The sequence below is a fragment of the Synchiropus splendidus genome, chromosome 6 (assembly GCF_027744825.2).
Source record: "Synchiropus splendidus isolate RoL2022-P1 chromosome 6, RoL_Sspl_1.0, whole genome shotgun sequence".
Taxonomy (NCBI): domain Eukaryota; kingdom Metazoa; phylum Chordata; class Actinopteri; order Syngnathiformes; family Callionymidae; genus Synchiropus; species Synchiropus splendidus.
The window spans coordinates 19,047,335-19,062,001 of NC_071339.1; the positions used below are offsets into that span (position 1 = coordinate 19,047,335).

The following is a 14,667-nucleotide window of genomic DNA, read 5'->3' on the forward strand; positions in this document are numbered from 1 at the left end:
ATGCCTTCTCTTAAACTACATTTCCCACAATCCATTCAAAGCTAAATAAAGGCGTTTGTTTGCTGTTAGATTTAAACACCTTCGTAGGAATACCGGGCGGAGACATACCACGGCGTATTCGGCAGTCGTAGGCGACATATCACCACCCCTCCCGTCATTTGATTGGTTATATATGAAATGTAGATTGTGGCTAATACGCTCCAACGGAACGCTTGCTATGGTTCGCCCGCTTAAAGGGCCAGGAGGCAGTTCCGTCTCAGCGTGCTGGAACTGGGCAACTTATGGGACCGTTCGCATCCGAAACCGTGAGACTGGAAGCGAATACGTGAACTTTTGAGACCTAACACGGATAGCCGCCGGTGTAAACTCGTTCCTGTTACCGGAGTTCGGAGCTGTCATCGCCTCGCTGCAAGGTAAATTAAGTTCTCTTGATTTTAATGCATCCTGCTAATGTGCACGTTTGCATTTAACATATTTTCGAATCAAGATTTATCCCCATTGTGTATTCTTTCATATCAATGAAAAGTGATAAAGGTGAAACCCCCAATGGGTTTAGCACTAGCTGCCTACTTTTTAACTTGCGCTAGCACATCTGTCGAACCCTGGGAAACACTGTTCCTTTTTATTATGCTCGTGTTGTTTTGCACTTGTCCACTGTGACACGGAATTACTTTCTGCTACCTGATGAAAACCATGACAACTGCAAACTACTAAACATATGGCTACAGCCAGTCATTAAACATGGTGTCTGTGAGAGTATGTACTGAAGTTTAAATAGATCAATATTGGCTTGTTTCCCACTGTATTCTAAATGGTTATGTAATGATGTGCTTCTCTGACATGTTGGTAAAAAGTATTATTAACATTCCAGCTAATCTGTATGTCAATTCATTGTCTTCATTCCTGTCTTGAATTGATCTTATCTGATCTTTGTTAGTTGGAGTTGTATTTTTGCACTTGAAGGCAGTTTCACTATGCTGTCATCTTCATTTTGCCTGTGTTGCAAACCTGTGCAGGAACTCTTAGTCACGGAAATAGGTCATGCACTGCACAGGAAATATAACAAGCAAACTTTTTCACCAGTGCCCTGTCAAACAACAACACTTCTCATGTTGTCACAACCGCTGAGACTCAGCTCGGGCAGTGGTGGTTTTCACGCAGTAGCCTGCCACCATTTCCCCGAAAAAAAAAAAAAGAAGGTTTGTTTCTTGTGAAAACCCTTGTTGTCACTGCATGCCTTTTCTTCTGGTTAAGCTTGGATTGGTCAACCACCAGCTCCAAGGAAAACACTTGCTGACGTACTTGTTTGCCCTTTGGTAATCTTTTTTTAAGCCCAGGGAAAGCGGGGAAATTGTTCCTCCCTGCTCCAGCCAGTGACGACACAAGCCTGAAAGATTATACTCTCCAGTCGCATCCTTGCTGATTAAAAAGTGGCGTGGAGCATGTGCAGCATGAGCTGGCTGCAAGTTTGCCATAATTACTAATGTGGTCCACTGACTTGTGCTGGAATGCTGTGTCACAGAGAGATTTAGAAACTCAGCTGTTGTACATTGTGGAACGTTAGCGGTCAGATTAGTCTGGTGCTGCTCCGGGATATTTTAGCAATCAAGGGAATTACTCTGTATGTCTGCGCTCAGAGCTTCATGTCATATCTGGCTTGATGTGTTATAGCTTTCATGCATGCAATGCCGTGCAGATCAAGCAACCAGCATTGAAGAACCATCCCCATTCATGCTGAGCCTACACCACTGACAGTGGAGTTCAAATAGATAAGGACTATATAACACAACGCCTCAGCAGGAATACACTGTCAATGTCACAGTCGATGGAGCGTCACACATTATTCCATTCTTAATAATCGAATGAGCCTGGTCTGTCGGACGTTTTCCCAGGCTTTTAATCTACCTCCCCCAGAGACCTGAGGCTGGTTCACAACTCAAGCAAACACCACGTGGATCAATATATCCCGCATCAGACCAAACGGATAATCCAAACAAGAACAACTGCGGCTATTGTACTTTGAAAGCACAATACTACAGTATAGTCTCTCCACCTACATTCACATCTGGGCCCTGTTTTAATCCACTCTAATCCCTCATGTGCTTCTCTGCCTTGAGTTAAGTTGACACCACATTCTCGGTGTCACAGTGCAGTGTCTCGTTGAGTGTGTTGTTATTCGAATGGGTAGAAATAAGACTATTTGCATGTGTAAAATCAACTGCATATTCATTCAGAGATTACAGTGGAACTTGTTTGTTGAGCACAAGTAGGTCAAGCAAAATGTGTATTAGTTTAGCATTGGTAATATTGACGTTTTTGGAGTTCATGTTTCATTCTGCTCTTGAACACTGAAAATACAAGAAAAGAATTGAAAATGAAAGTCAGCAGATTGAAAATAGAACAGTACATATCCTGTATCAGCGTGCAATTATGTGTTACTGATGTCAATATACTTCTGAACAAAGCAGACTAGTGGTGTTCTCAAGACCACATTTCCATTCTTGTTTTCAAATTGCAAGTGTATGAAATTCTTGAATTTAACCACTACAAAAACTGCCATCTGAATACCTACAACGAGAGCACTTATTGCTTGTTAGTAGAAATAAATATATCTAAGATGTTGTGACCAGTTTTATAGTGTTAAATATTGTTTTGTATATTTGAAAGGTTTGGTTGACAAATGTTGCAATGTTTGATGTGTCCATTGAGAAATGTTTCTGTTCGTTTTGGGTTGCAATGTTACCGGGGCCTCAGCCATTTCACCCCTTTTTTTGGGCTTGTGCTAAGATAGTGATGACAAACACTCGACTCATGAATCCACTGGCGACAAGTTTAATTGTCGTTGCAGCCCGACTTTTATGCTCTTAATATTTTCAAGATGGAAGGAGATGTACAACGGAATAAAACATGCATGATTCAACATTAAGACATGGGATTTTCTGTATACAATAATATACTATATATGCTTCTGTGTTGTATATTCATTACGCCCTCTTGGTCTTGGTATTTTTGTGCTTTGGTCTGGACTGGGTCTTGGGTAAGGACGTGGTGTTGACTACAAAAAGTGTAGATGAGACCTGTTAATTCAAAATTCATCCTCAAACTTGATCAATGTGAAATCATTTCACATCCATCTTCACACATGGACATCAGACTGATTTTAACTCTTCCCTCTGACCTCCACTGTTTCTTATCTCACTCTGAACTCCAGATGTTTCAAACAGAACTATCAGGAAAAGATAAATTGTACGGAGGCAGTGGCCATACTGTTTTCAAGTCAATTACATGTATCAGTTTTTCGAATGAAAAATTCTGAGAATTGTTTTGGGTTTTCTTTTTTCCGAAAAGGAAAACTAGTGTCCAGTGTGAAGTAGCCTCTGTCAAGCTCCATCAGCAACCTATTTATCTGCTTCAGTACCATAGTATCTAGACAGACTTACTTAAGAATCAATAAATTCACAAAACAAGAAGCTGGTTAGTCTTGAGTCCAACTGCTCCTCGTTGCACCCTCACAGCATGGCGCTCAGCTTCAGCGGTGGAATGGCTCTTTGACTGTCCTGATAGCTTCTGACAGCTCACGCTCATCCCCACTGGATCAATGAAGCTCAGTGCTCTTCATTAGAGGCATCAATGCAGCGCACATTCCCACAGGCCAAACCAAAGCCCACTAGCTAGATTTATATTTCTCTGTTTTTTCCCATGTTTTTTTTTCCTTTCTGTTAATTTTTGGCATCATGTCTCAAAGTCTCGCTTTTAGTAATTGAAAGCTCATTTTATGAACTGCTTTTCACTTGCAGGGTGCCTTGCCATGCATTGCCTTACTTTTAACAGGGCACCTTGAGGACTTGAGATTTTTCCACCAGTGGTTTCCATGGTAACTTCCCTAACCGTAGTCCGAAAAATATTTTCCAATTCAAGCCTTTCTCACTGTTGCTTCCCCGCCGCCATGTTGCAGAGCAAATCCCGCGAATTGGGAGAGTCACATTTCATTGGTCAGAATCGTATGAGTGCGAGCACCTTTTAACCTAAGCATCAACAGGTCGTGTCAAAAAGCTGTAACCTGATAGTGCCTGGGGCCGTCTAACCTCCAGGCGTGAAACTCGCCCTGTGCAAAAAAAAACCCTAGCTAAAAGCCTGTTTCAGGATAACATGTCTGTGGTTGTCAAAACAACATAAATTGCAGTCCGTCACCACCGACTCGTTTTCTCCTCCTGCTAGAAAATAAACCTTTGAATGATGAAGTTGAACGCACACTTGTTTTACTGGGTCATGACATCGACATGAATTCAAAGGTATCTAGAATAAAAATTTGATTGTAGTTGAAGCTCTTTCCATGGATATTGACTCCCAAATCTAGTGTTTCAGGACTCGTATAGTTTTATCTGTTTTGGCCGTGACAAGTTTAATTTATTTAACTTTTTGCTACACATTATATAAGGTCTATATTATAAGGTTATAAGGTCTTTGCTTTTCTGTGACTAAGTTCTCACATCTGTCCTGCCACAAGTCTTTAATAATTCACTCTTATTTCCACAAAAGTCAGCTGCTATTATTGACCTGCGTTGTGGTGATGAATATAACATGAACTATGACAGTGTGGAGACATAGACGCAGTAAATTCATCATCATTGTTTCACTCTATACTTGGAAATGTTTGGTGTACTCTTCAGTCCAGTTTTTCCAGTGACTAATTGGTGACTAATTCTTGAACTATGACTTCATATTAATGATAACTAGTGAGTGGTACCAGTGCAGCGACTCATCATGAAAGCTCAGAATTAGTGCTTTTGTGTGAAGTTTTAATGTGCTTGCATGGGCTTCCTCTGGGCACTCTGGTTTCCTCCCAGTCCTAAATCATGTAAAAGATGCGTGAAATTACTAGCAAGCGATACATTTTCTCCCGTATTAGGATTTTCTAAATTTATTTTATAATAATAAATAATAATATAATGTAATATTTTTTTTAGCATTTGCTATATAAATCATACAAACACATTGAACTGAGCGAATTTGGTGGCGGTATTGCTCTGAAAATGAATTACACAACAAAGTAAACAAAGAAGAAAATTAGCAGAGTGAAAATAAGGAAAGTGAATCACTGTAAACTCAAATAGCATGACCAACAAAACGTGTTTTATAAATTTGATGTTTCTGATAATCCGTCTCAGCAGTAATCGAAGCGACTTTCTCCCCCGGAGAATAGAATACACTTAATTTTCCAACTCTTCTATCTTTACAGCTGACAAACTAATTAAAAATGTGTTGCTTTCTTATTTTTTTCAGGAGTTTGAAATGCCCCCTAAGCAATCCTGCTCTTCTTTGCCTAAGTGGCGAATCACTGGTCTGTCTTGTTTTTTTTTTGTTTTTTTTTTTATGAAAAACCAAGAGGAAATGAGAAACTCTCTGAAGAAGTTTGCGGTGTGTGTGTGTGTGTGTGTGTCGATGCTGGCTTCAGGGTTCATTGTAAACACAAGAATTGCATCAGTAAATGCTTGAAATGATGGCATCACACATATGAAATGCAAGGAGAAACAAAGAGAGCCACACATGGAGACAGAGGAGAGGGTCGTTGGTCACAGAGGTTGTTGTCACGATGATAGTAGCCACTGGGAGCCAATGGCTGCTTTCATGTCGGCGTCTGCTTCTCGATTGGCTTCTTCGCAGTTTACATAGCTAAGCCCTTTAGAGCTACTCAGCCCACCTTTTCAGTCACACACCAATTCAGCAACACACACACATATATTTACACATACTCTCGCAGGCAGGCAGCCGTCACACCGGGAAACGCAGTGTGTGTTTCAGTGTCTCTCTCTGGTCTGATCATCAATAATGCATGGCTTTGGGAGGATGAAAGACTGTTTTGGCTTCAGGCACGTGTCTTTTATGGAGAAGGAGAGGGAGCGAAAACTCGGGTGGTAGTTATAACTGTACATCCATAGACAAAGTGAACGCTCCATCACCCGGTTGTGTGTGAATTGACCATGAAGCTGGACTATATTTGAGTCAAGGCAGTTAACTCTGGTGCGACTCCCAGAATGGGGTGAATGGGGATTGTTGCATCAGCTTGGGAATCCGGCGTAAAACCTTGGCTAAATGAAAGTATGCATTCATGGCACAATAGCGGCTGTCGTTGTGAACGGAAGATAATTGCATTGAAATGCCCAACAAGAGGCTTGAAAGTAAACTGACCCATGATTAAGGAATGAACCTTTTGAAATGAAAAGGCCAATAAAAGAGATGTGTCATTTAGGTGCTAACAACAAAGGCCCCAAGAAAATGCATGAGTACCACAGTGGCAGCTGGTCTGGAGCCTGCCCTAAAGCCACCCACATTTATTATTATTGATGGTTTTTTTAAAGGAACATTTCGTTTTTCCTTTCATTCATCATCATTAATCATAACTGCACTTAAAATATAAGTTCAATTTTTGTAGAAACTGCTTCCACTTCATTACAGTACATACATCTTGTGGGCGCTGGAAAAAGTGCCCCATCCTCACAGATTCTCAGCCAATAATGGCGTGCTAAGTTTTGTGACTGAAACGGCCCACAAATTCAGAATTACTTCTTCCTATAATGGTTAATAATTATTTCTGACTCTGTATTGTAGAAGTAAAATATGGTGTATTTAAACTCAAATATATTGTATCGTTGATTATTCTAACTTGTAAAAATCTGATATTAACTCAAATGTGCGGTGGAAGTTCAGTCAAATGCCAGAACCTTTATCCCCTAGAGCTCAGAGAAGCAGAGAAAAATCAGGTCACGTTTGGATTTAGAAAATAACAAGGAGGAATAGGAGGTCCAGAGAGGGCAGTGGGGAGTTTAAGTCCAGCACTGCCTGGCAAAAGACGGCATATTATTCTGCAAAAAAAGTTAAACTTCAGAGAATTCAAAAGAAAGTACTGATGGAAAGTGTTGGAAGGGTCCAGTTTTGTAAGCTGGTGGTTGTGACCCCATAAGATTCTTTTGTTTAACTGCAGGCAAAATCAGCTGAAAGTCTGGAAAGTTTTGCCATCAAACTGAAGTAAGTAGCGACGGGGAATTTAAAGCAGGAAAATATAGTTATTATAAGTGGATTCATTAAAAATAAAAGAACCTTTATATGTCCCACTGTGGGACAGATTAAGGACACCCAAATCAAAATCTCCTCTAAATCAAATGAAATCTAATTTTGTGTTTTTTTTTTAAGTCACTGCTACTGTCCATTGAGCAAAGTTTGCAAGAATGTTTTGGGAGCAAACATTACACTGAACAATGAAGATGAAGCAATGTTAGCTTCTCTTGATATGAAGTCATCATTAGGGTCCGGTTTTATTTTAATCTGGAAAAAAGTGATTGAGCCAAGTGCTACATGTGTGTTTCCCTTTAATAGTAATTATATTTAGGAATATCTTTTTCCGTGGCATTGACTCACCTTTTCTGTGAGCTCGTGGAGTTTGACTTTGGGACAGCTTTGTCTTTTATGTGTCCTTTTCAGGGTTATCCCGGGAATATTTCAAGGTATTCACTTGAAGATATTTTGGCTCATACCTGAGTGAATGAAGCAACTTTTGCCTGACTGGTGGCTCTTCCTCTGGTGGCACGAGCTCTAAGGATGTAAACCTTCTGTGAGGAAGCAACTGAATGACTGTCACGAATCCCTTATTGATAGGCACATGTAAATACAGTCGATATGTGAGCGCATGACCATGTACTTTGATGTTCCTCATCCACCACTCTGCTCATTCCCATGTTCCATCTCTCTTTGAAAACCAGGTAGTAATGATTATAACAACCAACTGCTCTACGTTGCGACACTGAGAACGAGTTCAGATTTCTCCTCTCACCCACTGATGACTTCCATGTGCTGAGGTTTGATAAGTCACTGGCATCAAACGACCACTTGAGCGGAGCTATTTGAGGTCAGGTCTTATTAGCATATTCGTATGTTCCTTCATAGTTTCATTAGAGGAGCCGGTAAGAGGCGACATGGACATCTGATCCAGCGTGACGGTGGGAATCAGAGCACTAGCATGGAGAGTCTTGTTCATCATCTTGGGGTGATCATGTATGAGGTGGTGTTGTCAGTATGTTTTTTGGTCAGCACAGGCAAACCAGACCACCTTCTGCGTTCCTGAGTGCAGTCAACACTTGAGATGTGTTTGTTTAGGACGTCAACGGTGTCTTACTGAGCTGGACTTTTGGCAAGTCCAATTACCTGGTTTTGTTCTTGGAAATGTGTGAGAAGACTGGAAGTTGTTTGGTCCTATGGAAGATAAACTGTTAACACCCACTGTACATTTACAACTTTTTTCTGTCTAAATTTCTACATTCCATAACAGAATATAATCTAATTTCATTTCAATCAACATCATTTTAGGGACTTTCTGCGCACGGTGTTGATGATGCAGTAACAGTGTTAACAAACTGCCAAATCCTTAGGGTGTTGTATTGTGAGAACTTCTAGTTTCCACCATTGTAGAAATAGCTGTTGAACAAGATGCTAGTCTCAAGATGCTACTGGTATACATGTAAAAGTGTGATGAAATATATATACAGCAGTATACTGTGATACATTAATCTTTACTATCATATCAATATTTCATCTCTTTTTAAATATGTATTTATTATTTGGGGGAAAAAATTGTAAAAGTTGAAAATACAATACAGCGACATTTATTTGCTGTCAGTAATGAAAAGCTGTCAGTGCAAGTTATGATGCTTTCAATATATAACAATGAAGATAAAAGTAGAAAATGCAATTAATATCCAATTAGAGAGAAATACAATTATATTTTTTCAAAAGGAGTATATCTTTGTGCTTCAAAGAGTGTGCTTCACTGTTCTGTCATTTTACCACCAACTATGTTACAAAGTAGATAAAAATAAAAATGAATAATTTTTTCGTTTCATATATTTTCAAACCACTTCCAATGATTGAGGGTGATATAAATATATGCTCTGTCTTTTATCCAATTTTGATGCATTTTGTGCAACCCTTCAAAGTAAGATATTGAAAAATTGCATAGAAAATTGTCTACTACTGTACTGTTTTACTGTATGTAGTCATATATTACATTTCCTAATGCTTACAAAATGTATATTTTATTTCATTATTTTAGAATCTTCTCTGAACCGTGAGATGTATGCTTTTGTTTTTATTGATGAAAATTAATTCTACTTTTTACTTTCTGCTTTCTATTTTTTTTCGCACCTTTTATCTGCCATTTCAGCTTTAAAGAGATTGAATTCACAGACAGCAATTGCAGAACCAGGCATAAGGGTCCTTAAACCTCCGTAATGATAAAAAGCATCTGTTGGTGTAGCTATGGGTAGTGTACATAATGTAGATCTGTTACGTAACCCATCACATGGAAGCTCTGCTGTGCTGTCTCCGCTAACAGCCGACTGTGTGCACGGGTCAATGAGTCAATCAATCTACAGGACTGGTCCTCCATAAATGGACATGAGTTGTTTTATTTTTTCAATAGGTCTGCTATTTCCGTCTGCTGTTTATCTTTCTTAGAGACAAAAATATGCCCCACTTTCTTGAATGCATCTGTGTTGGAGGATGCTCTTACGGTTCCATTTCCGCTCTGCAAAACGTGTTGCAGATTGGAGAAGGTGGGGTCAGCCGGGGTTCAGAGAGTCGAGGGAGGAGGGAGAGATCATTGCACTCTGTAGGATTAACTGTGTTTGTGCTGATGAGAGGGGGGGAAGTGAGTGGTTTGATGCAAACGCCAGACGCACGTGTGCCCAGTTTGGTCTCCTCTCATGTGCTTAAAATGTCCTTCCAGGTGCAAGCTTTCCTCCAAATAGAGCCCAGTGGAGAGAAATGATCTCATTCATTTGCCTTTTCAGGTTGACTTGCTGAGTTAAATCCAGTGTGTGATGTTGACATCTCTCCAATCAGGACCATGGTGAGTTGCTCCTCTTCTCACTATCTCTACGTCTCTTCTGCTTTCACTCACAAGTTCAGACTCTGCTTGCATGTCAGTGCCTCACTCTCCCAAGGCTGCTCACACACAGCAAGGAGGAAACAAACTTCAAGATAAATCCCACTTCCCACTTCAATTTTCAGGATCCCCTGTTGTGTCTCTCATCCATTTTCGCCTGTGCATTGTTCATACCAAACCATAATCCCTTCATTATTCGTCCAAAAGTGCAAACTATTATTGTCTCTAATCACCCTGAGCCCGCACGTGTCGCTGACACCATATGGGCTGCTCCATGTGTATGGTTCTGACCCATCTCAGTACCATCTGAGCAGTCTGGCATTAGTTTCCTGTATGTGCTATAGTCATCCATATCAGTTTCCTTTTTGAGGGAAAGGTTGCAACACTCTGACCTTTTTATCATCAATATTTTCATGAAGTTAGGTTTCTCATTGCTCGGAAGCATGGCCTCGCGTTGCAGTTCCTCAGTCCAGTTTCTGTTGTTTAAACATTGACTCTTTCAATGTGCCCCAGCATCACAGTACATTTTAAATGTATAAGTTTTCACCGCCGCCGTCCCTTTAGTTTGATCTAAATCGATGGCGGTGGTGGCGACATCTTCCAAATAAATGAAACAATGTTGCTGCTATGACCAGCGCTTATCCATTTATAGTGATACATATCATTGATGGACCAATCAGGAGGCTGTATTTCCAGGATTAGGAAGAGGAGGGTGCTTTGTTTGTTTCTATTAAACTCTTTTAAATCAACTTTTAATTTAGACACTCTCTCGATGCTGCAACACAATCGCCACAATTTTTTGTTGACTGTGTGTGTTGTTGAGTTCTGGAATGCTACTGCCACCTTCTGACCATATTAGCGTGTATGAATTTAACTATTGTCGATAGCTGTTAGCTTTTAATGCTACAAAGTTATGCAATTTATATAGATATAGGTAATTCTTTAGGGCAATAACTTTGGTAGGGAAAATCTCAATATGAGCAGCTTGACAGAGTTCTGCACTCTCTCAGTGCTTTTCCTGTTCTAAAGCAGGGTTCTTGGCAGGATTTTTCCTCAGTGTAGGGGTGAAAGATGACAATATTGCTCCATCATGATGACTGACACCTAACTGCAAAGAAAACCAGAAGCATAAGCAGTGCCAAAATCTTGGCGCCGCCTACACTGCAGTGGGGCTGGCGAATATCCCATAAAGGTTTAAGTCGAAGAGCAGAACATCAAACACGAGTTATAGGCGTCGAGAACACATTTGGTGATTAAGATTGTACAATATACGTTTTATTTTAATGGAGAAGTCTATGATCGATATCATTATTTTTCACTTGTTACATGATAGATAATTAATACGTAAAATAAAGTTACATGTCGAATGATGCGACATTAAGTGAGCTGAATTTATGAAGGCCGTTTAGCCAAATGTCTTCAACATGCATTCTGGAATCCAGGGAATTGGCTTCAACAAAACCCGCCCCCCCACACAGCCGCCTCCTACACATCCACTACTCTTCTTGCCTCTTAGTTCCATTCTCATTACCTCTGATTTCCCCTTTGCTACATTTTAGAGCAGCTTTTCTGTCTCTCTCAGAAGTCATCGCTGACTATAAACACCTTTTGGCTTCAAATTGAACCTTAAGTCAGACTTGGGCCACTCAACAAGAGTCACCTCCTGCAAATCTCTCCTATTGACGTCACAGTGTTTGTGCACCTTCCTTTGCTTTTCTAACGTGAAACCATATTAAACCATTGTACTTTTGAGGCTTGCTTCAACTTCCTGTTATCTTGCTCATTTCAGACATCAATACTGCAGCTGGATAAGATTCTGGGAAATGATTTCACTAAAATGTCATCATTTGTTCTTCATCCATTCATTAGTATTAAAAAAGAAATCTGTTCTTTTTTTTTTTTTTTTTTTTGAGCTATTGATCGCAGACGATCACATAACCTCCTTGGTGCAGATCGTAAGCGACATTTCAAGGGTTGTTGTGGTGAAGCGGAGCCAAACAGAAAAGCTCTTTAACTGCTACCTTCACCCATAGCTTTGAGCAGTAGACAAGCTTGTGGGTCCTAGAGTTTGGGGTGGAAAACTTGTGCAGCTCTCAGTAAGCCACCTGCTCCTACTCACTGAGAGAAGCAAGTTGAGGTTGCACAGCTGTTCAAGACCAAACACGCATGTTAACTTTGCTCTGTAGCCTCTCGCTGTTCCCCCAGTAAATGCTGGTGGAGGTTCTGGGGAGAGAAAAGCCTGGGCCGCTTTGCTTGCACTCAAACAATGTGAATAATGAATAATAGCCTCCATAATACCAACAGCTGGGTGTCTTGGTGAATTGATTCAAAATGAATCCAGGATTACATCAAATGCGCATTACAGACAAACTAATTCATTTCAAGTATGTCCGATCAATAGCTTCATCAGCTCTTCTTGTTTCTCCCTGGAAGAGGAGTGAGTGATGATATCTTGGTGGAGCCAAACTGTAAATAATGAACACCTCAGTACAAGTACTCTCACACTGAACTCGTATATCATAAGTTGCGGACTATAATAAAGCCCCCCGAGTCTCAGTAGGAGATTTCTGACATGAATACATTGATGCTGCAGCACTGATATGGACTCACATCTTTATTTAAACTTTGTGCTCTTTTCTTTTCTTCTTTTTTAATGGGAATTGATGCAGGGAATGCTTCTCTGCAATCCTAAGAAATGTTTTATCTACCACAACAGAGACAAAAGCTTTTGTAAACAAACAGTATACCTTCTGGAGAATTCAGACAGGATATGACGCTGTGATGCTATGATGCTGTGGTCAAACTGTGTTTCCTGTTTGACTTGATGCACAACTTTATATGCACTGTTTTTTACTTATATGTTAACTGAAAGAAAGGAGAAATGAAATTCACACAACACCCACTCTGCTGTAAGTCGTCCTCCATACTCAAGAAACCTCAACAGGTTTACGTCGATGCCGCTAAACCACTACCTCCTCTATCCTTTATCTCAAGACTTGAAGTGCATGGTGACTTGTTTTTGGCATTTTTAGTACATGACATTTACAAGCAATAAGAAAGTTAAAAAAAGTTTAAAAAAAAAGAAAAGAGAATAAAGTTGAAGTGATGAAAATTTTTGTCAACAACAGTGCAATAGCTTTACTGCATGTTTCTCATTTGTATTGTATGTTCATTCCTTTCCATTGTTTTGTATGTATTTGTTCTGAAACTCCTGAGGCTGTTTAGGAGGTCTTTCTTTCTTCTTAGAAATGTTTTGACTAACTAGGCTCACTATTTCAAGCATCTGCAGGTCATTTGATGCGACTTTTGTTAGCGTTGTTCGTTGTATTTAGGGCCACAATGAGAAGACTACGATCGACTATTAAATTACTCACAGAAGGGATTATTAGCTGACCAGTCGTGACATCATATTTCAGGAGAAAGTCAAGCTTTTATTCGTGTTAGCTTTAGTTTAATTTCCGATGGCAACGTGAGACATACGAAGCCCAATGACAAAAGACACATTCCTTTCACACTAGTTTGAGCCATTATAATTCATATATATGACATTTCAAAACAGTATTTAACAATTCAAAAGTGTCAAATTTCCTGTTTATTTTTGCGTCCTCTCTATTTTCTGTCAAAAATTTCTGCCTCCTGATATAGGTTTTCGTGACGGGTGTCAGCTCAAACGTGTCGACTTTTGCTCGCGTGCGTGTGGAAGCGCGTTCAGAAAGGCTGCATTACCATGTGTCGAGTGGAAAGTTTGATCTTTGGTTATGTAAGTGGGTCGACGCCGAGAAGAGCCGGGGTGTAGCTCGGGCATGTAAGCTCAGGTGGAGAGATGGAAGCTGCATCTATTTTGGGTCTATGTTCCCTTTGTTACATCCTACGGCCACGCACATCTCTGACTCGCACACTTTCAGGGTTTTTTATTTTTTCCGAATAGATTTGAGGAATGTTTTCAGGTGCTGTTTGGCCCGAATTTTCACCAGTCACTGCAGATACAGAACTAGAGATGACACTCTGTGTTTCAGATAATGGCCTGGCTCCACCCTCACCTGATCTCCGTTGTCATCAGTTTGAACACTGACTGTGAACTTTGCTGAAGAGACCAGAGGGAGGGATCATGTTATCCAGTACATGGAGGCGTTCCGTCGGGCATCAGCAGCCCAACTCATCACCCTCTGTGAACAGCAGAGCGGTGACAGTGTGCGGGGTCCCCAGTGGGACGGTGGTCCTGGAGGCCCAGTATGACTACAACTACCGCGGTGCTGATGGGAGACAGGTGTGCATCAGAGAAGGAGAGAGATTCATTCTCCTGAAGAAGACCAACGCTGACTGGTGGCAGGTGAGACTTCATTTGTTTTTTTATATGTTTGTATTGACTCTGGAGACTTGTTTTACAAAGCATGTTGATATTTTACTGCTGCACAGTAAGTAGTGGTGAATGGGGCTGTGTATTATCTTACGATACAATACAGTACTGTAGGTTCAGCAATGTACTGTAACAAGAACCATCATTTTAAGGGGGGGATCAGATAATGAAGTACAATATCATGTGCATGAAAACTGCTTTATTGTTATACATCACTGGACATCAGTCCAGTTAGACTTCGAGTTAAATTCCGCAGTCCAACAGAGAGTTATTCCCTTCATCAACAAAATTGACAATTAACTCCTGTACACAAACCACCATATTATAAGACTCTTCTGTGCACTTCTTCTCTTCTGAACCCATGATTTGCCAT

The 14,667-nt window shown here is 40.3% G+C and overlaps 1 protein-coding gene across 11 annotated transcripts in view; it reads left to right on the forward strand.

Annotated features, from left to right (window-relative positions):
* Window positions 1-135: 135 nt before the first annotated feature.
* Window positions 136-14,667, forward strand: part of arhgap9 (Rho GTPase activating protein 9) — a 39,543-nt gene continuing 25,011 nt past the window's right edge. For 5 of the 11 annotated variants that reach the window (XM_053867230.1, XM_053867221.1, XM_053867224.1 and 2 more), the window contains exons 1-3: window positions 137-413; window positions 9,843-9,901; window positions 13,954-14,267. In XM_053867230.1, the coding sequence (XP_053723205.1) occupies window positions 14,046-14,267 (222 nt within the window). In that variant the 5' untranslated portion in view covers window positions 137-413; window positions 9,843-9,901; window positions 13,954-14,045. Of the gene's footprint in view, window positions 414-9,842; window positions 9,902-13,953; window positions 14,268-14,667 lie in introns of all 11 variants that reach the window. The other 6 variants (XM_053867231.1, XM_053867232.1, XM_053867226.1 and 3 more) reach the window with 3 other exon arrangements.